This window comes from Vidua chalybeata, chromosome 1, assembly GCF_026979565.1.
Source record: "Vidua chalybeata isolate OUT-0048 chromosome 1, bVidCha1 merged haplotype, whole genome shotgun sequence".
Classification (NCBI taxonomy): Eukaryota; Metazoa; Chordata; class Aves; order Passeriformes; family Viduidae; genus Vidua; species Vidua chalybeata.
Window position 1 is genome coordinate 6,725,906 of NC_071530.1, and position 26,056 is coordinate 6,751,961.

Here is a 26,056-nt window from a genome sequence, read left to right on the forward strand (position 1 = left end):
ACGGAAATGAACTTCCAGAAGCACCACAAACAAGAAGCTCACACAAAATTAGGAGTGAAAGTACAACCACAGGTTAGTGAGATGCTCAGCTTCCACTCCTACCAGAATCCTGCACATCCTGACCTTTCAGTTTCCCAGACGAGTGAGCATTGCTGCCAGGGCCGACCTTTTCTGGGGGATTTATCCATCACAGCATTTTACGTCTGACAGCAAGCAAACATGCTGGAGGTGCCCAAGGCACATTCTGATGTGATGGATGTGTAATGGTAACAGTCTTCCCAATGATTTGCCATCTATTTCAAGTTACTCTCATTAAAAAAACCTCACCTGGTGTGACATATGAGAAAACTGAAACTCCTACTTATTGAATGTATCAAATCCATTTATATTTTGGAAAATGAAATTTTCCCTTTTTTTCCCTTTCCCTCACAAAACTCAAAGAAAAATAATAACAACTGAACTGTATTCTTGTGTCATTTCTCCAGAAGTTCTCTATTTGCTTTTAAAGGTTTATTATTTGTCAATACATCTCCCTGGAAATACCATACAAAAAACCACCTAATATTCTGTAACAACGTGCAATAATTCAAAGGAAAAAAGCCCTCAGTATTTGCCTAGATATTTGGTTGGATTGGGTATTTACATTCAGATTCGCTATTTATTCTGCGGATTCTGTCATTCTTCCCAGTTCTTTGCAAAGCAATTTCATACTGCAGCAGTGTGGGTGAAAATTTTTGAACAGAAAGGAAATATTATATTATAAATTAAAAAGTACCAAGGGAAAGGCTAGATGTGGAAGCACTTGCAGTTTTATAAAAAAAGTATCTAGACTGTAGCTTGAATGCATGTATCTGAAGTGAGACCATGACACTGCAATATAGTATCAAGTCGTTTTACCCATGTTAGATGCTTCGGGAAATAAATATTTATTTATTTCATAAATAACAGCTACTTTCCCTCCCTGATGTACCGAAGGGGAAAGTGACATCTTTGAGGGAAACCATTAATATCACTGGAAACACACTGGTAAAAAAAAACTTATGTGAAGTGCTGCTTTGAGAACATGCCACTTCATCAGTTCTTCACTTAATGTTATTTAATAGATTCTTATAATTAATCATGACTATGACTCATGGAACACCTACACATTCATTACTGGCAGCAGACCTACTACTGTCTGCCTACTTTTTGTTCCCAGGTCAGATGTGCAGAATGGGGAGGACAACTATATACATGAAAATCAACAATATTAATTCTTGCACATAAATAAATATCAACAGTGGCCCATTAGGAAAAACAGCTTTAATGCAAGTAATGTCTGTACTTCCCACTGAGGTGGTGCACTTGCACAGGATGGGCAGTTGCTCCACATTTGTGAAGATTCTTAAGATGCCTCTCTCACGCCTGATTTGCCCCATGTTATTAAAAAAACACTCAACGACACCTGCATTAATGGCACTACTTCATACTGATGTCTGCAATATTTATGCTCAATCTGCAACTCTGGGACAGAACTTACACTAATGGAAGTCAATAACAAAATCTTCAGGGAGTTCAAAACTATTTTTTGCTAATGGTTTGATTTTGTGAGCTGCTGAGTACACCGATCTCAGACATAGTTTTTAGGCTACTGCTTAAAAGCAAACTGATGCCAACAGACTAATATGAGTACTCCTGAGTTTTAAAGCATGTTTGTAAGATATTTTTGAGGATGGGTGAAAATCCCAAATGAAAATCCACAATATGATTTATAGTAATCAGGAAAAAACCTCAGACTCTTTTGACTGGAATAATCAGAACCCCTTTATAATTCTAATTTCATTAAAGAGTCTGGACTGGAAAGCTCTCATTCAAAGAAACCCACGTGACTCACATTCATGATAAATTTAACAGACATGCTTAAATAAAATACTATATAAAAGGGAAACTGCTGTGAAACCTAGATTAGAGTCAGTTGTGTAACACTAAGCAAACAATGCTACAGCTGAGCAAATACACCTACTAGTCCCATTGAGGTACTTTTTCCTTTTATTCCTGTGCTATATATTAAGAAGAAAGCTGCTGAAGAGGCCTTTTTATTTCTATAATGCTCAAAGCATAATGAGGACCTGTCCCTGACTGAAACTAACCAATATTAACTCCAAAAGACTGATTACTCTTTTTTCAAAAATATAGCCATCACACAAAAGGCAAAATTAGACCCTTGAACACCAAAAATAAAAAGTCCCAGATGAGCTATGGAAAAGACTGAATATAAAATATTTAAATCAGAAGCAACCATGAGTGAGGTCGTAATAAGGCTGGAAAAGGAGGGCTGCATTAAAACACCTACAAAGGTGAGGAGCTTGGTGGTACTGCCACACTTCCTTGTGTAAATTTTTATAAACTTTCTGCTGGCATGCTGGTTAAGAGATGGGTATGGTTTCCTGACTTTTTAAATACATACAGAGTTCCAGTTTTCTTATTTGCTGAAAATACTAATGGCATAATAATTTAAATTAATTTGTTAATATTCTTCTTACATTTTAAAATGAGATTTTATTTCTTTGTTCCACATTCAGAGTTTGAGAGCATTCCATTGACATTTTCTCTCTTTTGTAGAAATTGAAGAACTGTGCCATTGTTGCTGAGCACAGAAAGACAGGAGAAAGGGAGGGCCCAAGTATCTGCATTTTCATTTTCTACAGCATAGCCAAAATGGGTCAGTCCCACCAGCAAAATGACACACTACCAAGGAAGAAGGTACATACTTGATTGGAGAGACAGTGCGATTTTCCTTTAGTGGGTTTTCTTTGCTTTTCAGAGATCAGGTTCTCTCTGGTTTTAACATACAACCCCTCCCCACAGATTATAAAATCTTGCAGTGGTATGTTAGTGAACTACCATGTCACTGCCTTAATGCTCAGAATAACATTTATGAAACACATCAAGGGAATTGGGGGGAGGGAAAAAAAAAAAAAAAAAAGAGGATTTCTTTTGATGCATTATGAAAAAAAGTGTTTTCTACCCAAGTCATGCAAAAGGAAGAAAAGGTCTTTGTGAAACACACTTCAGCAGTTTGGAACACACACTGAACAATTTCACCTCAGAGCCTCCAGTAAATTATTTCAGTGAATGTTAGTGAATAAAGGAAACCTGCACTGGAAATTCCTCCAGGAACACAGGCCCTTTCATGTTTCTCAGCAAGGCTCTTCAGCTTTCACTCCTGGGCTGCTGCTGTTTCTCAGTCTCTTTCTGTGCTCCCACTCCATTTTGTCTGGTTCCTACACCTCAGCCTGCCCTCAGTGCCTATCACCTACTCAGCATCAAAACCCTCTCAGAAACGTTTCTGTAGCCACAGTATCTCTCCCAATTCTGGTACCCACCTATCTAACATCTGGAGTTCAAGAAAGGTGCATTTTTCAAAGCATTCAGCTTGGAAAAAACCCACAGTGAAAACTCTAAGGCTGACTCTGCCTTCCTACTTGAGTGTCATGGGAGTGCTCCCATGGTGAGCTCCCTGGAACCTCCTCCTGGCTCCAGAGCAGGAACCCAGCAGCACCACTGTTCTGGGGGAGAAAAACAATGGATCAGGCTGAAAAATCAAACACCTCCCCCTTCAGATGAAGCCACACAAACCATCTGAAGGAAAGACACTTAGTGCTGCCTAAAACATTTAAACCTATTTAAACCTAAAACATGTATTAGAATCCATGCACTGGTCACTGTCCCTGGCAAGGGTAGGCTCTAGAACTTGGTTCTTATGGCCCAATTAAGGAACAAGACACATTTTTACTCTAAGCAGTGAGTTCCAATGTGCACTGACAGTACCACTTGATCTGCACACAAATTCACAGTATTTTTTTCATATACTTGGAAACAAATAGGTAGGGATACAAACATAGCTGCTATTTCACAGAAGGTTCATGACAAAGCGTATCAAAAGAAAAATCTCAAAATAAAATCTGTTTAAAAATGTGCATAGTTTGTTCTGCTTTATCTGAAAAGGCAAATTCTTCTCTGAACTGCAATTCACAAATTAAAACCTGCCTTCCTCTTGTAAATACAATACACATGATGAAGACAATATAAAAAAAAACAACAGCTAAATAAGTTTCCCACGACCATGTGCTCCTTCTTCCAGGCCAACAGGTCAGAATCACACTGATAACAGGTTATCAAACAAGGAACTTCTACAGAGATTGGAAAGTGACATTTAAGTATCTGCACTTGATAAGAATCAAACACGATAAAGAAGTACCAGAAAAAGCTCTAAATCAAACACTTCGCTGGTATTTGGTATATTGATACTCTCCTGTACATTAGCACATAAACAGATCGCTGTTTTGTGTCTTTAAAGGAATGTATTTTGTTTCTTGAGATGCTGATTTTAAAAAGTGCTAAATTGGACATGTGTAATGTAATCTTGAAGTATTTCTTCATATTCCTAATAAACTTTTCCACTTGTAAAAATCCCAAAGACCTTAACAGGCTGAAGCATAGTACTGGCTTTACTGGAATGTTAATAATAAAAATTTTAATTATGGGAAAATTACTTAAAAATTCTGTATTTATTTTAAATTAAATTTGGCTGGGGAAAAACCTAATATTGCTCAGATTATTTTAGAAATAAGTTTTTAATTAAATACTTTCAATTTAATACTGTAGCTTTCTACGCCTTCATTTTTTTCTGCTGGCTGGCTGACTTGGAAAGTTACTTAATTATAACAGAGTATTTCACACCACACAGTACAAATCTGAAGTATCAATCCATCTAACAAAAGGTGGGCGAAAGAAAAAACACACCAGCTCTTCACTCAATAAACCTCAATTATATTGCAACAATTAACACTTACTAACAACCTCTCCCTCAGCCATGTACCCAAACCTACCCAAGTATCAAAGTATTCTCAGAAAGACTAGGAAAATAAATAAAGAGGTTTTTCTCAATAAATGGAAAATTCAAAATCAAAATTATTTCCAGACCCCTTCAGATGTGCTTAGCCTTTACTTCAGCCACATATTTCCCACGTGTTACTGCCTCTTACTTAATGACCATAACTATTCAGACAGACCAGTCTAGTTTATAGTAATCCTTACAAACTTTACGTACACCACTGAAGATGCACATACGAGCATGGAGTCTAACTATATCCCAAGGCAGCCATAATTTCGGTGCCATAAATAATTATAAAAATGTACTAGAAGAAAAGAATCTCAAAGCTCTTAATTCGCATTTACTCCGTTTTAACTAATACTTCATTGTTTTAAATGCCAGCAGGGATTTAGAAAAATGTATTTTATTTAGTTCTAGAAAATGTGGTCTATCAGACAACGGGAGAAATGAAAACTGTGTTTTGAAAGCTGAGTCCTTAAGTCTGTAACTTCAAAGGTGCAGTGTTTTGATAGGTAACAAAACTTTTCTGTCAGAACTTAATTTACATTTTTCTGTTCTATGTTTCACTGAAGAAGAAAAAACAGATTCATAGAGTCAAAGAATGATTTGGGTTAGAGGGGACATTAGGGATCATCAGTTCCAACCCCCTGCCATGTGCAGGGACACTTTCCACCAGACCATGCTGCCCAAAGCTCCATCCAACCCAGCCTCGAACATTTCCAGGGATGGGGCACCCCCAATTTCTCTGGGCAACCTGTTCCAACCCTCACCCCCTCACAGGAAAGAATTGCTTCCACTCTAAACCAAATTTATATCTACTCTCTTTCTGTTTGAAACCAAGGAGCTTTGAGCAACCTGGCTGGAAGGTGTCCCTGCCCATGGCAGGGGAGGTGGAACTGGGTGATCTTTGATGTCCCTTCCAAGCCAAATCGTTCTGTGATTCCGTGAGCTCAAAAGAGCAATGCTCTTGTTACAGCAAAGCTTCTTTTGGTTCAAATGAAAGAATATTTTAATCACTGTTCACTTGACACTGCTAATGAGAATTATGTTGTAGATCTTACTAACTATCAAATATCTATTCTCAAACTGCTGGACCTGCAAAAAATCTGAACAGAGGTCCCATGGCAGCTCTGTAACCTGAACAGATTTACCAAAGCTCTACTGACATCATTTATGGTGTACAAAGTTGTTCCAGAAGAATTACACATGTAAATCAGAACCAACGATGATAATTTAAAGATACCACAGCTGTTTTCCAGAACTTGGGAAATACAGCTATAAAACAATTGACACAGGCTTTCTGATGTCATTTGTAAGCTCTAAGAACAATTCACATTCTTCAAGACAACAAGGATCTGGTTTTAAGTGACCAAAATCCAAACTATTATGGAAGAGAGTAAATCATGGAAGATGATTTACAGTGTTAAACTATCCCTAAAGTTGTACCCTCAGTCAGTAATGTCCTTTAAAAACAATGCTTATCCTCATCAGCAGGGAAATGGCTACAGATCTCTAGAAAAACTCCAAATAAGAACAAGGAAATTCATAGAAAACTTGAATAGTCAACTGTTACAGTGTGTCTAAAACATGCCAACAACTGAATGAAACTACCAAACTGACCAAAAACACATGCAAGTGTCTTGTTGGTGACATGTATGTCACTATTTCTCCAGTGTTTCTCTAGCACGTTCTGTGCTGGAGTTCTCTAAGAGACAGCAATCCATTAAAAAAAAAAAAAGTAGATGTTATTTTGGAAGAAAACTTCCTGCAGTATTTCCTCAGCTGCAGGACAAAAGCAACTACAGGAAAAAAAACTCAGTAAGATAAAATCAGAAGCCACTCCCAAGAGCAACCAGGTAGTCCCTCCCAAGAAGGGACATGAGGAGAAGCTGAGTGCCTGCTGTGTGGAAAAACACCATAAAAAACTCAAGGGTTGAGAAAGGAACTTCTGAATACCAGAGGTGCTCATTTAGTTTCATGTTACAAAGCTCATCCTTGAAAAAATGGGCAAATGCAGGGGACACTACCTAGAAGTCTTGTAAATTGTAATATATTACGTTCTCCTCATGCATTTTTCTCTGGATTTAAGAATCAGTCATTCTTCCAATAATGAAAAAGGAAGAAGGGAGCTTTTAAAGCATCAAAGAGATGCAAATTCTGCACTCTATCTAGAAAAACCCCACATCACTCCATGCTCTGTTCAGCTGGGTTGTGACATACACAAAGCCAACACCATCCCTACATTCAAGATTCTGTCATCTAAGCCATTTCTCACACAGTTTTTCTCAACAAAAAGTAAAACCAAATTTAAAACTGCTGTGGTTAAATGGGTACAACCCTCCCCAGTATATGAAGTTAACAGTACATTAGGATGTTGATGCTCACTTTTACATACAAGGAACAAGAAAAGGAAGTATCATTTTAGCCAAACTGGTTTTCAACTTGAAGCAGCAGAAATAAAACACATACAACATGAAAAACAAGGACAATTTTCAACAAGATGAGAAGAGCACTGAGATTAAGGGGTGAAGATACATTCAAAATATGGACAGTTTTAAAAGATGTGTAAACATGTTCCCCATCTTTCCCCTCAACTTATTTATTTCTGATCTAGCATGGTAGGCATCACACTAGAATCAAGTCTTGAGCAAAGAATTTAAAATAGACTCTTCATTACTATCATGTTTCTTCTGTTCAGCCTTCAAGCAGACAGAAACCTCCTCCTTGATTTCCACCAGCACTGTTTTCTTTGACTTTCATGTCCTTGACAAACTCTCCCAAACTTGGAAACCGCTTCCTGCATCTTATCAGAAGAGAAAGCTGGCTGGGAAAGTTACCCTTGCATTCCTTTCTTGTGCTCAGTTTGTTCAAAAGTAGTTTAAATACATTATCTACTTAAATTCACTTTCTGAATTGAGCTATTTACATACTGGGGGACAAAAAGCAGTCCACCTTACTTAGGACTCTGTAGCATACAGAATAGCTATGGCTAGACTATGTAAGGCAGGCAATTGGCAAACTTTAATTTTCCTCGGCTGACTGCAGACAAACAAAGAGCAACCTACTCAATACATGCAAAATAAACATCAAACTTATGACGTATTATTTTAAAATACCTGAAAATATTATGGGAACCACTATTTCAGAAACCAGTCTTGTTAAAGGCTGAACAAATGCAAGCCTTAAAGGCCTCTACATTTTACATGATAATGTAAGTTCACATTTCCAAATATCAGAAAGCAGAAGAGTTACAAAAGTGTAAGACTGAAACCAAAAATACAAGAAAAAGCTGTAAACTCCAGTTGTCCACATCTATTGTATTTTTTGCAGGGAAAAAACTCTAATTTCTGTTCGATCAGATTCTTTTGCTTAGTTTGTCTAAGTCTACAATTCACATTGTTTTTGCATCTTACACTAAGTATCTGTAGAAAGACCAGTAAAGTCCATCTTCCTGAACCTGACAACATGACAGCTTCTTTACCATGGTGGATCTCATATACTGAGCAAAACAGTATATTCTTATCTTATGAATGCAAGAAAATTAGTTTTGGATCAAACAAGTCACTGGAACTTTTCTCTCCCCCATTGCTATTTTAAGGAGTTATTTTCCTTCAAACCTTGAAACAAAATAACTCCCAAACCCCATGAAATGCTATTAAAGTAGTGGGGGACAGGCACTGCCACACTGGGGTGTTGAACCTTACACACTGTACCAGGATGATGAGGTGAATTCTTAGGATCATCTTGAGAAAAGCTCTGGTACTACGTTTGCCATCAAGATCACCAGTTCTTCCTTATGACCTCCTCATCTTAGAAAGCAGTTCTGAGAAAAGCCATGACTCTCCCTTGCTGAGATCATCAAGACAAGCAATGAGACGAACTGAAGCACCTCCATTCCAGCTTTTCTTTGTCCCTTGTCACAAACCAATGAGACACACAGGATTTCAAACATTTTAGAGATGCAGGTTTGTGCACTCATGAATAGTAAAGAATGGCAAACCCCAGACTTTGAAAGAAAGACAAAGAATCCACCGCTGTCTAGACACAAATACATGAAACAAGCTGGTCAGGTGCCTTTGCCAGGCCTTCACAATGAGCAAATCAAAAGAGCTGAAGAAGAAAGACACGCCAAGCAGGGTATTTTGTGAGACATTCACAAATTCTAAGATCTCCGTAGTGCTGTGTTTTAAACCTTCAGCTAACCCAGAAGAAAACCAAAATGGATAAAAATACGTATTTTGGAACAGGTCAGTGGAGTATGTTCACACAAGCTTTACTAATGCAATCACAAGTTCAATGAAGCCAAATTGACATCTCAACTGGTAAACACAGTAATAAGAAACACTGCCATATCCAGTTAAAGCAGACTTGCAAACAATAGGCAGCCTAACTAATGAGAAACATGAATGTAACTTACAAATTAAAGAGTTCCTTCAAGGTAAGAACAGGCCTGAAATGCTCTCCAAAAACTAAAATACCTAAACCAATGGATTATCAAAAGCTGGTTACACTTCAAATACACATTTTTACATGAACAGAAGGAAAAGAAAATGTACTTTCCCAGTAAAGGAAAGATGCAGTGCTGCAGACCACACCTCAAACCAGTTCCTCATGCCAAAAGGACTTCCAAGACAGAAATCCCCTACCAAGCAAACAACAACAAACCCAAAGCAAATTTGGTGGCAAGCAGAGGAAAACAGCATACAGCTCAGTTTTATTTAAACTAGTTTTCTGTATGCCCTGAGCACACAGCTGCCTTTGCATTGCCAACAGATTTCAGAACATCTGAATAAAACTTTTAAAATGCAGGAACATCCCATTAGAAAGAAGCCCAAATGAAACGAAGCACAAGATGCTGCAAACACAAACACATACTTTCAATTAATTTACCTTTCATTCTAAACTTATTTTTAAAAATAACTCACACAAAGATGAGCTTTTCCATTACCACACAGGACAACCAGGACCTTATACTTTTTTCTGCCTTCTCAATCTTAGTAACAAATTAAAAAGCACTGGAAAAATTATTACCAAGCACTATAGCCTGGACACAAGCAAATGTAGGATTACTTCGGCTCCAGGCCAGTTCCACATAAACTCCTTGAGCAATCACTACACTTCTCTGTAGTCAGGAACAGAGAACTACAGAAAAGTTTGGTCCTTATTTTTTAAAAAAATAAAATAAAATAAAAAGCAAACAAATCCCTGGTGTGATAGTGGGAAAAAGAAGTCCAAATCTATCTAGCTAGTCTTCTAGAATCACAGTTGTGCCTTTACTCAGCTCTCCCTGCGGGTATCACAAGAAGGATGAAAGAGAATAACCAAATCAGCATCATTCTTCACTGCCTGACTGCTGGACTACATAAAAAAAAAATTCTCAACGGCTTCAGCAAAGAATCAATGGAAAATACACAGAATGGCATTCGATTCAAATTCCTCTCCTCTCTCTGCATTGCCATGAAACGTGTGCAACAGGGGGGTCTAAACATTACTTGCAGAATTTGAAAAGATCAGTAGGGAAGATTCAGTGCAGCACATGAAAAGACGGCTGAAACAGAAACTGCAACATCAGAGATGTCCATTCTTCAAAAAATTTGTAGTAAAGTAATTCCATTGTAAACATCTATGCAAAATTTAAAAAGGTACTGATGACATAAAGGTGAGGCACCATCACCCTGAGCACAGGGAAGGATGGACAGAAAGAAATAACGAAATAACGGAAACAGGATGAAATTCAACACAGCAAAACACAAACTTGAACAGCTCAACCAGGATTTCTGTTAAAAGAAATGACTACAGACAAGAATGAGCTGATCACAAAATGACTGCAAGCCAAAAACAAGGGGGCAAAAACTTTCAGCAGCAAGACTAAAAACAAAGAATTCAATTTTGAATATTCTTTCAATTTTTACTGTCGTTTTTTACACATACACACAAATGTTTTAACATTTTCAAGTTCATCTAGAACTTAATACTGTCAGGTTCACTCATTTTGAATAGCCTTATTTTGAAAGTAGAAACACAGAAATTAAATAATTATTCAAAATAAAGCAGTTACTTAATATGAATAGAAGAAGGTGCAAAGAAAGCTGTATTCTATGGCTTCTGCTGAAAGACTGATGTAAAGCATCTTTTTAGTCCAAATGATGGAGAACATCTACTGGTATCTTATGCCAAATTTTTTTGTTCTATTATAATGCATGAAGAGCAAGAAGACTCAAGTGAAAAAAGGCCTAAGCATAACCATGGGAAAACCACCAAAATTACAAATATTTGTTGACAGCATGGCTGATTTAATATAAAAAATAATACAATTATTAAAAAAAACCCTCTTAGGCATTATTAAATAGGACCAAAAATACAGCTACATGTGGCAAAACCAATGTGAAATACATCTCCAAGATTTCAAAATGGTACCAGAATATGACACCAGAACAAGTTCACCCTTTTCAAAGGTACTTACTTTTCCAAAGACATTGCCACTTCAATTTAAAAGATTAAATATTTACCTGTGTGTTTCTATGAGTACTTAAGAGTATGATCGTAAGTTTTCATGGCAAACACTGGATTTTTTATACTAACCTGCTTTTTGAAACTGGCATGAAAATAATTAAGAATTTTTTTATAATATTTGTATCATATAATTTCAGGATATAAACTGGTACAATAAATATTACCTCTACCTACCGGAGTATTTGCTAATTGAACTCAACTTTTCTTTTGTCTCTAATTTGTTTTGGTCAGGCTGGTTCTTCCTACATTCTAGTTACCTCAAAACTAATTATTGATATATTCCATGCAATTCCATGAAACTTTTTAATAAATGGCAACAGAAGTTTTTAGCACCAGCATCTGCCCAAGAAAACCTTATTATAAATGGGAGCTCAGAGATCCATATGTGGGTATTTTTAGTCACACTTTTTATTGCATTTGTCTTTTTATCAACCCTACCCACCCAGTTTTCTTACAGAATTGAGCATTTAAGCATTTTTACTCACTTCTGTGCTCCCTGAGACAACAGCTTTGTCCACGTTCAGCGACAGCTGCTCTTCAGTCTGGCAGACTCCCACAGACCACTCCGCACAGCGGTGATGAGCCCAGCAGTGACCTGGTGTGAGCACAGAGACAAAGGGCCAGGGTTGGACAGCTCTGTCAAGCACTTCCTCCGAGTATGGAACTCCCTTCTGGCAGTAAATACTTGCCAGAAATAACAGAGAAGTCTTCTCCCCCTTTTTTTTCTTGTTGCAACATTGAAAACCCATCTTCTCATACACTGAATATATTGCAGTTACTATCAGTAACTGCAGTTACACTAAAAACACTGCAATTTTCTTATATATACAACACACCTTTTTTATCTGTTTCTAATTTTCAAGTGCCTGAACATGTCATCATAGCACTGGGTGCAAAGCGTTCTCTGACTTTGATTCTACATTCAGTGCTTGTGTGACACACACACAGAGTTCCATTTGACCTTATACTTCACTACTGATAACATTTCCTAAGTTTGTACTCCTAATTTATGATTCCCAAGTACTGCATATCTGTATGTTCATGTAGAATATGCTAGTATGATACTTTAAAAGTCTACAAAGTGTTTAAAAATATAACATGAACAGAAACTCATATAAAAGACTGAGAAAATTGTGTCAATACAACAAATACAGTATAGAGATACACCTATCTAACAAAAAAAAATCAGAATTTGTAGAATTCAACAGGTAACTCTTACAGGAAGTTTCTAATTCAATTCTGGGAAAAACAATGCAAATGATGTATACTTCCAAAGGAACTCTCTGACTGCTTTAAACAGGAATTAGAAATGATGGTTTACACTAGCTGGTGAACTTAGGGATCAGCCAATTTAATAATTCAAGCTACAAAAAATAAAAAATCACAAAAATTTTGGTATGGGTTTGGGAAGAGTCATTTACAAATAATAGCAGTTTTAAAAATGTAGATTGATAAATCCACACCACCCATCTTTACAAATAATAGCAATTTTAAAAATGTAGATTGATAAATCCACACCACCCATCTACACCCACTATAGTAAAGCTATTTAAACAAAACCACTGGATTTTTTTTTTTTTTTTTTTTTTTTTAGTTAGACCTTGAAATAAGTTTCCACACTCATGAAAGAGTGACATTTTATATTATTACATAAATGTATTTCCATTTTTTGGAGCAAAATATGTGAACGGACTACTGTCATCAAAGCATTTGGATTCAGATGCCATCTAAAAAAGTAATTAATAACTTAATTACTAGAAAAGTTTAACTGAAATGAAAAAGCAGATGATAAACCAGACATTTTTCTGACAGAAAACCTGCAGATTCTGGAAACATGCACATGCATTATGCCTCTACTGCTCTTCTAAATCTTGTATTCCATTGTTTCCAATAACATTCGCAGCAGAAGATCAAGTAACGTTGTTATAGGACTAAGATTTTTAAGAATTATATTAAGCTGTGCCCCTTTCCTTTTCCCTTTTCACCCCAAAACAGAATCATGGTACTGAAGGTATTACTACCTGAACACCAGCTCAGCAGCAGATTACAAATATTTCCCCACACACAGCTGAGGATTCTCTTTTCTGGAGAGAAGACTACAAAAACAAAACCTGACACGGGCAAAAGCTACTGAAGCACCATCAGAGACTTGACAAACACCACAGCACAAAAAACCAACAGCTGCAAAACTTCACTCATGTCACTGTGGCTACTGTACTGCTACTGGACAGGGAGAAAAAGGAGGAGAACAATGGATCTTACCTGTTGGCTCAAATAAGGCTTGAACATCAATGTCATCTGGTAAGCCAACTAAACTGAGTTCATCCCAGAATTTGACAACCTGATCGTCAGAAGCAGTTTGGGTGCTTACACTTGTACATGATGCTATACTCGATCGAGATCTGTATCAGGGAGCAGAAAAACAAACTTAGAAGTGACCACATTCTTTGTTCAGTTAGTCAGATACTCACAAATGATCCAAAACTCACGGCAAGCGAGTTTTCTCCTAATATGATTAAATGTAAATCAACATGAACAAAAGTGTTCCGTATATTTTATCCCAACATCTTCCCCAGTAAGAGTTTCCAGTTAAAGCTGCTATTCAGTAAACAAGCCTGCTCCCCTTCCAGTTCTTCAGGACACACACGCTTCTTTAAGTTTGATTCTGTTTGATATTAAAATTTGTCCAACCCTTGGAACTGAGAATGAGGTAACAACATCCAGAGGTGATAAAATACTACAGCTATGGGGGGAAGGTAGAAAAAAGACCAGGACTTCAAAATCTGTTTGGAAATAAACATGTTTATACAATGCCATCAGATGTTTAAAAAAAAAAAAAAAAGTTGGAGGTGAGCTGGAAGAAAGAAGGGGGGGGGGGAGATTAAAAATGCAGTGATATAAAGACTACTATATTGTACTAATTTATAACCTTATTAATTTGTTCCCCAAATTCTAATCTCAACAGAAAACAATCCACACAACTCAGATTACTGCATTTAAAGAAAAACAGAAGTGACAATTGTGCCTTTACTTCCTGCAGGCTAAAGAGTATCTTGGACATCTTAGGGTGTGCATTTAGGCCTACTGATAAGAGACCTGATCACTGATGCCTCAACAATTGGTAGGAAAGGTGGTGCCTCATTTTCCACTAAGGTTCTTTGAACTTGATTACTCTCTGCTATTAATAACTCAATTGTATGCATTTGTCAATAGATACAGTAACCACTGGAATTTTAATCTGTGATAACTCTGCTTTCCTGAAAACCATTCTTTACTTTAGCCATTACATTTATAAGTACATTTTAAAGCCCCTTAGTTTATGGGGAAAAGAGTAACATCTTTCTTGCATCACAAAAGAAATCTTAAAAGAAGTCTACCCCAAAACCTATTAATTTTGACACTATCAACATTTAAAACCTCCTTAACAAAGCACTACGTTCTGTTTGACAAAACTGGTTCCTGAACACCATTCATGTCCACTGCAATTACAGAATGGTTTGGGTTGGAAAGATCTTGTTCCAACCCTCCTACAATGGGCAAGGACATTCTTCCACTACCCCAGAGGTTCCTCTAAGCCCTGTCCAACCTCACTTTGGACACTTCCAGGGATGGAGCATCCACGGCTACTCTGGGCAGCCTGTGCCAGTGCTTCACCCCATGACAGCGGAGCCTCCTCTAACACCAAACTGCTACTCACAACACCAAAGCTTAAAGGATCTTTAAGAAAAACTAAATGTCAACTGACAAGGCATTTTCCTGTTTCAAAAAGCTTTCTCAAAATATCAAACCAATCCATTTACAGAACTTCTCAATTTATTCTGCAATCTCGCCCTTTCCACAGACTTCTCTGAAAATACTTCATATACCCATAGAATACAGCCTGAGGTGAGGGTGTTACTTTTATTAGCTTTAAGAAAAGCCACTTTTCTATATCAGCATTACACAACGTGCACTTTTCCGCCACCAACATGATGACAAAAACGTACTACATACACCCAAGCACTCTGAGCAGCTTCTGCAGCAGCAGCACAGCCACGGACAGGTCTGACTCGGGACTCTGGCACAGCCGGCAGCTGCCTCCCTCATTGTTCCCTCCCCGGCCGGGCCGCGCACGGAGCCGATCCCCCAATGCCCGGTTTGTGCCACACACCGCCCGTGGCTCTGCATCAACACCCCCCCAACCCTGCATCCCTGCCCCACATCATCAACCTGCCCTCAACCCCACATCCCTGCCCCACATCACCACCGCCCCGGTCACAGCCCCGCATCAACACCCTGCACTCAATCCCCCATCCCTGCCCCACATCACCACCGCCCCGGTCACAGCCCCGCATCAACACCCTGCACTCAATCCCACATCCCTGCCCCACATCATCAACCTGCCCTCAACCCCGCATCCCTGCCCCACATCACAGCCCCACATCATCAACCTGCCCTCAACCCCGCACCTCTGCCCCACATCACCACCGCCCCGGGTCACAGCCCCGCATCATCATGTTGCCCTCAACCCCCCATCTCTGCCCCACATCACCACTGCCCTGCCCTGCCCCGGTTGTGGTCCCAGATCACCATCCCACCCCCGGACTCCTCATTGTCACCCCACACCACTGTATGGCATCACTGCCTTGCCCTCTGCCCCACACTGCCCTCAACCCTGCATCACTGCCCCATATCATCCATACTGCCCTTGATCCTGCATGGCCCTCAACCCTGCACCATCAGCATCGCCCTCAACCCCACACCACCCACGGCCCCTCACCCCCCTCAACCCTACACCATCCACTGCCCCTCACCCCCCTCAACCCTGCACCATCCACAGCTCCTCACCACCCTCAACCTTGCAGCACCCTCAACCCTGCACTACCCACGGCCCCTCAGTGCCCTCAACCCCACACGGCCCATCCCGTAGCCGTGGCCTGTGGCCCTGCATTGCCACTGGTTCCCTTCATGTTTCTCTAGGGTTGCAGTCCCTCTGTCACACAGACAGCACTGAGTGATCCCACATTCACCATCAACCCTGAATGAACCCAAGTCAACACAAAGGCCCAGTGACAGGGCTCCCACACTCACAAAGACGTGGCTCTGATCAGTCCCATCCCAGTGCCCTCGCCAGACACACCATGCACTGAGCAGCCTCCACTGCAGGGCCAGGTATGCCCCTGCCATCTCTCACAATCACTGAGAAGTCAAGGGACCATGGCCAAACCCCTCTATCTGGGAGAGCTGCCAGCAAACCCCACTCGCACAGGGCAGAAGCCACTGCTGTGTGCCCTCAAAAGCACTGGCACCAGGGCAAGAGCCAGTGCTGGACAGCAAGACCAGAGGCTCTAATGGGCAGAAGCTGCCTGTTATTCCAGGCTACACAACACATGAAGTGTCAAAAGTGCATCCTCTTCCACCCTTCATGTGTACTTTTACTTCAGCATCACAAGTACATCTCTGCTTTACAGTAGCTATGTCTCTTATCTGTGTTCTTCCAGAGTGAAGATTCTCACTTGGGGAAGAAACAAACCCGTTTTTAAAAAGCAGAAGAGACAGCCACTGCTTTACCCCTCACGTGTTGGCTGCTCTGGAATTCTGTTTTTAGTTAGGTTTTTGTACATGTTGATTTTCCTTACAAACATTTTTTAATATTAAAAACCCACATTTACACAAATACAAGTTAGTTGCCTATGGTAGTACAGAACTAGTAAAGATCTTTCTGGAATTTCATGCAAAATTAAAAAATCTACGTATTTATTTTAGGACAGACTTACTTCTTCTGGCCTCTCTGTTTGCGCAGCACTGAGTTTTGCCTTGGAGTTCTCTCACAAGCTCCATCGGTGCTGTCGCTGGCTTCACTCTTATTTAAAGGCTGGTTTTTCCATGGGACAACATACCCAGGAGTGGGACCGAATTGTTTTAAATCTCCTTGTCCTAATGAGCTCCGTTCTCCACAATAACAAAAGGCGCAGAGTTGTTCGCTGTAAAAAGGAAGATCATTACTTCTTTATTGGGGTGAAAACCAGCAGAGGATACCCCAGCAAAGAGCAAATTTCATGCTAATTTAACCCTTTATAACAAGACAATAAAAGCTCCCATGTGCTGTCAGGTATCAGAATTCAGCATTCAGAAACACTATTTCCAGCTAATTAACAGTTACACTAAAAGAACTTTTTTTTTTCTGTTCACAAAACTGCCTGATTAACGAAGAAAACAAAGAAATGTCCACGTTATATTCAAATGATTAGAATTTCCAAAACTATGTGTGTCTAGACACATACTTGCTAAAAGGCATCCAAATGTTACAGAACACATGGAACATTACAACACACACACCTTTCTGGAAGCACATACAGCTTATGTGGAACACAGTGTGTAAATACTACAGACTAAAAGGTTTACTAACATGGAGGAAAATGGAATAATGAGAAAACCACAGCAATGGCTACAGTCACACTTGCCAGAGAACACCACATGCACAAATGCAACCATCCTCATTTACTTCAATATTTAAAACCAAAATTATGTCTAAAAGTTTTACTGGAGGAATTTTGTATTTACAGAACCGTGACCGCTGCAATACCCTGTACCATTTGCAATTATGTTTTAACATGCACAACATAGCGACAGGATTGAAATGACAGCTCTGACAGCACTCCTTGTGTCACATCATATGGAAGCTACTGAAAAATATTTCTATAATAAACATATCCACAAACTTAAAATGTGAACTTCTGCAACTAATGCAGTTTGCATTAAAGGAAGGCCATTTAGCACTTTTTTTTTTATGCTTAAATGAGCAATTCTGTTTTCTTCGTATTTCTGCCCCAAAGACCCCAAAAAGATGCCTCAGGGAATCAGGCACTTGGATAGAGGCTTGGTTATGCCTGGATTCCATTTAAATAGATTTCAGTGCATCTCCAAGGTGGCACATTTGGATTTGGGACAGTCTGTGCTGTGTGAGTGAGAGGAGGGAAGTGAAGTGGGAGGAAGAGAAAACCTTAAGGCTAAACTGCTGTAAAATATTTACTAAATTCTGGGGGTGAAAATAAAGCCTCCTGTGCTTTTCAGCCCGGAGAGACAAGAACAGCAACGGAAAAAAGTAAAAGTGGAAAAGGAAAGTTCCAGATCAGAACAGAAACCTCCAAGAATCCAGCAAAGCCTCTGATATTTGGGTTATCCTACTCTGGGATGTCTCCTTTTGTTCTCACCATAGAGCAAATATAGGAAAAAAGAAAAAGAAGAAAGAAAACTGAACTGATCTACTACTACTAGGAATACCAGACAGTCAGATGCTAAGGAAGGGAGAAGCATTTCATGAGCCCAAAATGAAGTCCAGAATGAAGCAAAAGCTTTTATTTATTTCCTATGGTTGATAGGTAGGACTGCACTTTCATTAAGGCAGATGGACCACTGGGAACATGCAGGTTGGTGGGCAGATAAACTAAGTCCCATTCATGGTACTGAAATTACACCTTCCTATGGTACTGTTAGGAAACATTTGTCCTCATCTCGTGGCCTTGGCTGCACATCCCTCACTGATCTGCCTCAACACACAACCAGCATGAGCCAGCACAACCCCCGGAGCTGATGGCAAATGTCTGACACGTTCCGGAAATCTTTAGAAAAAGATATCTGAAGACAAAAAAATCCAAAGAAAATATGGATAAAGGTAGTGTGAGAAAAGTGAAAAATGAGAAGTTACACTGAACAGTACATATCTCTATTTTATAGCTAGCTTTTAGTGTGATAGAGCAACAAATACACTATTATTTGTCTGTCAGTGACTGTAACCACTGGACTGCCAGTGAAACCTGATATGGCCTCATAGGCAGAGTTCCTAAGCAGGGAAAGCAAAGCTATTTATGCTGGTTGAGACTAGAGAGACTTGTGAGGAGACTTAAGAGATTTAAACAGGCAACACCATGGTATATAAATTACACTAGTTACAAACACAAGCTTATCCACAGTGGAATAAATAATTATTCATACATCCTGTTAGGACAGACTATCACTGCTCATTAAAAGACTTAAGGATAATTACAAACAAATAAACAAAGCCCTCTGAAGTGGAGTCATAGCAAATATGCAATAATGTTAAGATCTATAAAAGAGAAATCTGAAACAGTAATTAAGAAAAAAATAAAATAAACTAACTTTTCAAGTGGTAGTGTTTGAAAAGGCATACAGGAGTAAAGCTGGTATTTCTGGAGCTTGTAAGGCAGCTCCAGCATCACAACTTCCAGCAGCAGCATTCTGCAGGCAGGGTGGAGTGAAACAACAGGAGCAGTGAGTTTCACAGCTACTCTGCAGCGTGCTGTGGACAGCTGTGAAGCTGTCAAGAATCATATGGTTTGTGCTACTGCTCCTGCTTCAGCAGAGCTGGGGAATGCAGCTGAACCGAGTGCTCACCACGGGGAGGGGGCTGGGAGAGCCTCCACTGAAGGCTGTGAGCACACGGGTGCAGAAATTAAAGACAGGAGCAGCAGAACGTGCCCAGAGCACTGCCAGGACACTGGGGGGCTGAGATAGAGGGGAGAGATTATACAAAGGGGGGAAAAAAAAGGTTTCACACTTTCCAGGGGGGTTACCAGAGGGGCTTCAACTGTACCCACAGCCAGGTAGCCACAACCACTCAGTGGCAGTGAACTCCCTGCCTCTGCTGGGATGCTGGAGAGACCCTCTGCAGGAAAGCCACGCTCCTCTGACAGGCCACAGCTGCTGGCTTGTCATGCCGTACAAAGTGGCCAGTTCCATCACGTTAGCCTTTTAGCTTTAAGTGCTCAGTAAATATTTTAAGTTATGTCTGTATGGGCAGAAGGTAGAGATTTTTTCCTATCATCTGAGGACTGCAGAAAGTACTTACAAATCTACTTTCCATATGTCAATATGCAATTAGAGGATCTAAATCTGTGATGCAAGAAGAGCTCTCATATTGAAGATAATGAAACAGAGATACTGGCAAATCTTAAGATCAAACCCTAGATCTGTTATCATAATTAACATATTTTAAGAACAGGATAATTCAAAATGGGATAAAAAGCAAGAGACAATGTGTCACAAATCTTTTTATAAGCTACTAAAAAAAAGGCAGCTCAACAGTACTCAATTTAAGATATATCTTAGGTGCTCCAACTCATATTGTAAATTCATCGTTATCTGTAACTTCAACTTAAATTACATATTTTCCCATGAAAAATGCTACTTTCTTATAATGGTTTAAAGATCCAGAGGTGGTTTATTACCAGGAGGTGCTCCTGTACCTCACCTCATCCCAGAGGATTTCGTAGATTTGAATGCACAGAAACTTTAATACATAACACTGAGGAAAAACTGTGTTCAGAATGAACCAGACATGCTTGGTTTTGGGGATGTAGTAAGAGGCAGAAAAGCTAGTAATGTCTGAAGCTAATGTCTGCCCCCACTGAGCCATGGCAGGAGATCCAGATTTAGATCCTTGAAGGATGTCCTTTCTAACAAGAAACATGTTGATCCCATCACTCTTTCACAGCCATTCTCTTCTACAGATTCTTATTTCATCAGGTCAGTGTCTCTTCCTCACACAGAATTTTCTCAACCCTCTGACAAGAATCTGAAGTGCTATAATCCTCCCCTGTCCACATCCTGAAAAAGGATAACAAAATGCCCTGCAGCCACTTAATCCTGAAGGAAGAGAGACCAGTCACTATTTCCTCTACTTGACTGATGACAGTCATCAGGACTCATCCTAAAACACAGACTTTCCCATTGAAACAACATCATTTCAACACATGCAGTATTGGGCAACTAATTGCACAATATTAAATCACAACCAGAGGAGAAGAAACATCTGGTTTGCTTGCAAATATTCAGTTAGAAAATTAAGGTAAAACAGAGAGTCCCCCAGAATTATTTTTCAACAGAATTAAGCCTTAGCATCAGGATTACCAACACCTGTAGTTGTACTTCCAGGAGTAAGCAGAGGCCCCTCCTGGATCCTTCTGAGCTGGGAAATGGCACTGGGCAATCCTGTGTCAGCCAAGGCTCCTTGATAACAAGCAGATGTGCAGACTGGCTCATGCAAGCAATGTTTTGTTTAAGCTGTGGCTCCTATCTCACAGATGTGCACTTGTGCCCACGTGAGCACTGTGCAGCTTCTGGAAATCTTCAGATGTGTCCAGGGGAGGTTGTGTGACCCTCAACAGTATCTCACTCTCACTCTCCTGCCTGTTTTTCATACATGGGTAGAAAGCTGCAGTGATATGAGGCACTGCCATGCCCCACACCCCCACATATACAGCTGGGGGAATAAATCCTCCTTCCTCATTCTCACAGGAACAACTTCCTGCCATGTCTCCAGGGCCCCCATAGAGCTGAATGCCAAGTGAGACAGCGAGTGGCCTGTGCTGAGCATGTCTGTCAGTGAGATGCTTGAAGTTACCCAACCCTTTCAGCACTCCATGGAGAGGGTGGCAGGCTAAAGGAAATCCTGCAGCTGCCTGTTCTTCGGAGAGAAGTTAAACGTGCCCTTCTTTCAGGAGAGCCTGCACCGGGCAATCCGAGCATCAAATGGAGATAAAGGGGAGGTTGTCAAAAGCAGGAGAAATTCAAACTCTTGGATTCAGCTCAAGGGATGCTCACCTTGTACCTTTTCTGAAATCCCTCCCAGCCTACTGTTGGACTGGTATTACCAAAGGAGTTTTGCTATGCATTCACCTTTTCCAATTAAGCACGCTAAAACAAAGGTTTAAACAGGAAAAAACAATGGATTATATATGAGAAAATGCAAGGCATGGCAATTCCAATAAGATCCACCAGCTACAGCCATTGCCTCAACATTAAACACTAAGTTGCAGATGATCACTACTGCCATTTACCATGATAACAACTGAACTCAAGTTAAAAAGAAACCCACCTTGGAAAGCATAAAGATTTCTTTCATTCATGGTTGAAAAAGAAAGTGAAGAGGGTTATCATGTGACTTTTGCTACAAATTTATTTTTAAAGGCCTGGAAATGCCTTCAGGATGTCTTTTTCACACACTACTTGTTACAGAAATTTACAGTGTTTTTAACACCTATTTTTCACAATTAAAATTAAGCTCATCACAGTGAAATGGAGTACTTGGGAGCAAAACAGAACTTCAGAGCATCATCTGTACTAATTACTGAAGCAGACTGATGAGAACTGGCCTTGAGAATTCTTCTTCCATCTAACCCTGTTAGTAGTTTTAACATATGCTAAAAGGCTAAATTAAACACTACAGGGGACCTACTATTTATTTAGCTCTGCCGAGTTGTGCTAATGCACAAAATACCTTTGCTCTCATTTTATGTTGTGTTATTTAAAGAGTAAAGTATTTTTCTCCTTAGTGAAGATCCACCTTTGTATCATTTATGTAAATTCAAATCAATACCTGCAAGCCGCATTTTAAGTGAAGAAAAAAATCCCCATTTCTGACTTGAAACAGTAACAGGGATCTGCATCAGTGTTAAGTTCAAATGTATGTGAGATATTCACAGAGGAAAAGTCTATCTTAAACTCAGATTCAGATGAAACTTTTCAGCATCACCTAAATATTCTGTAAATATCTGGACCTCAATCATAAGGAAGCTTGAAAGGAAACTACTGAAGAAACCTCCTTAGGTGAGGCATAACAGCTTCACATTGATACAGGATTAACAACCCAATAAATCACCCTTATGAATAAAGGATACTAAGGACAGGCAAGGATGGAAAGGGCAAATGGAGACACCATAAAAAGAAAGAAGCAAAAAATCTCTGCTAAAAGCTGTATTTAGGCATTTGATACACAATCTCTTTTCAAAAGGTACCTGAATCACAAAACAACTTGAAATTGTGAAGTGGTTTGACACTATTATACTATTATAGGGATTTGGGGTTGAAGTAAGTATTTAACTTGTGCAGCGTAATTCTTTTTTAAGAAAGGAGGCGGGACAGAGTTCATATGAACTTCAGGTGAAGAATTTTAAAAGTTTATACAAAGCAATTAAACTGCATTAGACAATAACTGCTTTCCAATTTCTTCAAACCAGCACAGTTGGAGTTCTACAGCCATGTAATCAACTTAATGATACTCTTCTCATTTGAAAGAAAGAAAACATTCTCCTCCAAACACAACCAAAACAACACATCTTACTGACATTTTGAAATTTAGAAAATACATTCTTATTCACCACTGAATTGTGTCAGCTTTAATTTAAACAGGTATTTAAAGCTCAGTTAGGGCTTAACATACCCTAGGTGCAATAGGAGTTACCAGAATGCCAATGCTGAAAGAAGTGAATTTAGAGGTCTAATCCAAGGCCCTCTAGATAATTCCTTAAGTTCCATGTGAACTGACTTGTGCTCTCAAGTAACAATCCCCTATAGAATGCAATTGATTGTACCTGAAAAGTGGCAATTCATGCAATTCTGAGAGTTATCTTCACCTCTAAAGGATAGAAATCAAAGAATAAGAAGTCCTGTAGCTTCAACCTTCAGTATGCATCTGTGCCCAGAAAGTATTGTCTGTGTAAGCCAAATTCTCTTAGTACATAAAACATAATTACACAGAATGGTTTGGGTTGGAGGGACCTTAAACATCATTCATTTCCAACCCTCCTACCAGGGCAGGGACACCTTCCACTACAACAGGCTGCTCAAAGCCCTGTCCAGCCTGGCCTTGAACACTTCCAGGGCTGGGCCAGCCACAGTCACACCCAACTCACACACAGGTGCCAGCCTCTCTTGGAGGCCTCATACAAATACTAAGTAGGGTCTTACTATCTGAAAATTACTGAGATTTACCATTTAGCAACCTGGCTTTGAACAGCAGTTTTTCAAGAAAGCTTCATCTAAGCAGGATAAGCAGAGGTGCAGGATTATTAAAGAAGAGGCAGACATGGTACTATCCATGCCCCCCAGTATGTTCAGTTCAGGGCCTCCCCGTGTCAACTGTGATTCCTGTACACTCATTCTCAGTTTCCCTTTCATGAATTTGCCCAGTCTGCTCTTGACCACACCTAAAGTTTCAGCAAACCACATCCTTTGGCAAGGATGTCACTCTAGACAACTCTCTAGTGTACAAAGAATCACCTCCTTTTATTTTGCACCTAACCCTTGAAAGTTTCACTTGATGACCCTCAGTTTCTCGCATTAGAAACTAAAGTCAGGATACAGCCACCTTCCCCACTCCATCTATGATTCTGAAGCTTATCTTCCTTCTCCAGCATCTTACAGAGATTTAAGGGTCCTGAATTGTTTAACTAGAATCTACTCCAGATCTTTGATCAACCCTTCTGTTCTGTGAAACGTTTAAGAGTTTCACTACATTAATTTCTGACGTTAGATAGATTTTCTGTAACCCTATGAAAATTAGTCCAAACTTGTTTCTCTAAATGCTTCTATCCTCACCAAGCAGAGCCCATGTGCTTCAGAAGAGCTTTAGCACATTGAAGCTACGAGCACAAAGATTCTCTCCTCACTAAGCACACTCCAATCTCTCAGTCCCTACGTGAAAGCAGACTTCATATGCACCATCCATTCCCTGTGAATGAACATCCTTCTGGCAAAGGTCAGAGACACTCAGAGGGATCATCTCTGCAACTGCAGCTCTGGGGTGCTGTGAGTCCAGATTTTACCATTTAAATTGCTTTTAATTTCCATCAGCTTTGGTATGGAAGCAATGAAGGAATGCAGGGCAGAACACAGAGTTTGCTGTGTGAGGGAAATGGAAGGTGCTGGAGAAATAAGACTACCGACTATGGGAAACAACACAAATCACACAGACAGCTGAAGGAAGCAAGAAGAGTCACAGCTGACAAGGAAATGAACAAGAAAATGGACAAGAAATATGTGTAACACACAGCTATCTAGAAGCCACTGGAAATGAATGGAAGGAAACTGCACATCAGGCAAAGAGACAAAGAGTAAACCTTAACTAAGTGAACCTTGAAACAATGATTAAAATTGATGAGCAGCTTAGAATTAGCAAAGAGATTGGGAATATGAACATTCAACAATATAAAAAAAACCTAAGAGGCTGGCAAAGAAAGCTGGAGGCAAAAAAAAAAAAAACAAACCACAAATGGAAGAGGTGATATTTGGAAGAAATGAGAGAAAATGCTGTATTCACTCAACACTGACACGGAAGATCCCAGACTATTACCACTGCTTGTGAATATCCTGTATCTGTGCAATCCCTGACAAAGCAGGCATCCCTTGCTGCAGTGAGTGCAGCCCTCAACCCTTCAGCATGGCCTGACAGACTGTCAGCCATGGGTTGCTTCTGTCTGTCTGTCTGCCATCTCCCAGAGGACAGAAAACTTGTCCAGCCATCAGACCTGACCTGCCAGTGCTCAGCTTGCTGCTCACCGGTGCAGGACTTGTAAGCAGCAGGGCAGACCCAGGTGGAGACATGCAGCCTTAGGATGGGGATGAGACAGAAAACCTGCCTAAGAAGATCTATGAGAGGCTGAGAGTGGGACTCCAGAAACCTGGAGCACCTGTGAGCACCTGCTCATGCTGGGCAGGAGACATTTCGTGGTTTCTGTGGTTGGACCTTCCTACAGAACAGATCAGATCATGGAGCAAAGGTCTGTGCAACTTAAAGGACCATCCATGGATGTCATTGATTATGGTGTCAAATCCCAAGAGGCACAAGTCTTACATGAGAACATTAAACACATTATGGCCACAATGGCA

General features: G+C 39.8%; 1 protein-coding gene across 8 annotated transcripts in view; it reads right to left on the bottom strand.

Annotated features, from left to right (window-relative positions):
• KMT2C (lysine methyltransferase 2C) overlaps nucleotides 1-26,056 on the bottom strand; it is a 190,868-nt gene that overhangs the window by 100,606 nt on the left and 64,206 nt on the right. For all 8 annotated transcript variants that reach the window (XM_053942468.1, XM_053942498.1, XM_053942526.1 and 5 more), the window contains 3 exons: nucleotides 17,146-17,352; nucleotides 13,652-13,791; nucleotides 11,875-11,984 (listed from right to left, as the gene is read on the bottom strand). In XM_053942468.1, coding sequence (XP_053798443.1) covers nucleotides 11,875-11,984; nucleotides 13,652-13,791; nucleotides 17,146-17,352 — 457 coding nt within the window. The remainder of the gene's footprint in view (nucleotides 1-11,874; nucleotides 11,985-13,651; nucleotides 13,792-17,145; nucleotides 17,353-26,056) is intronic.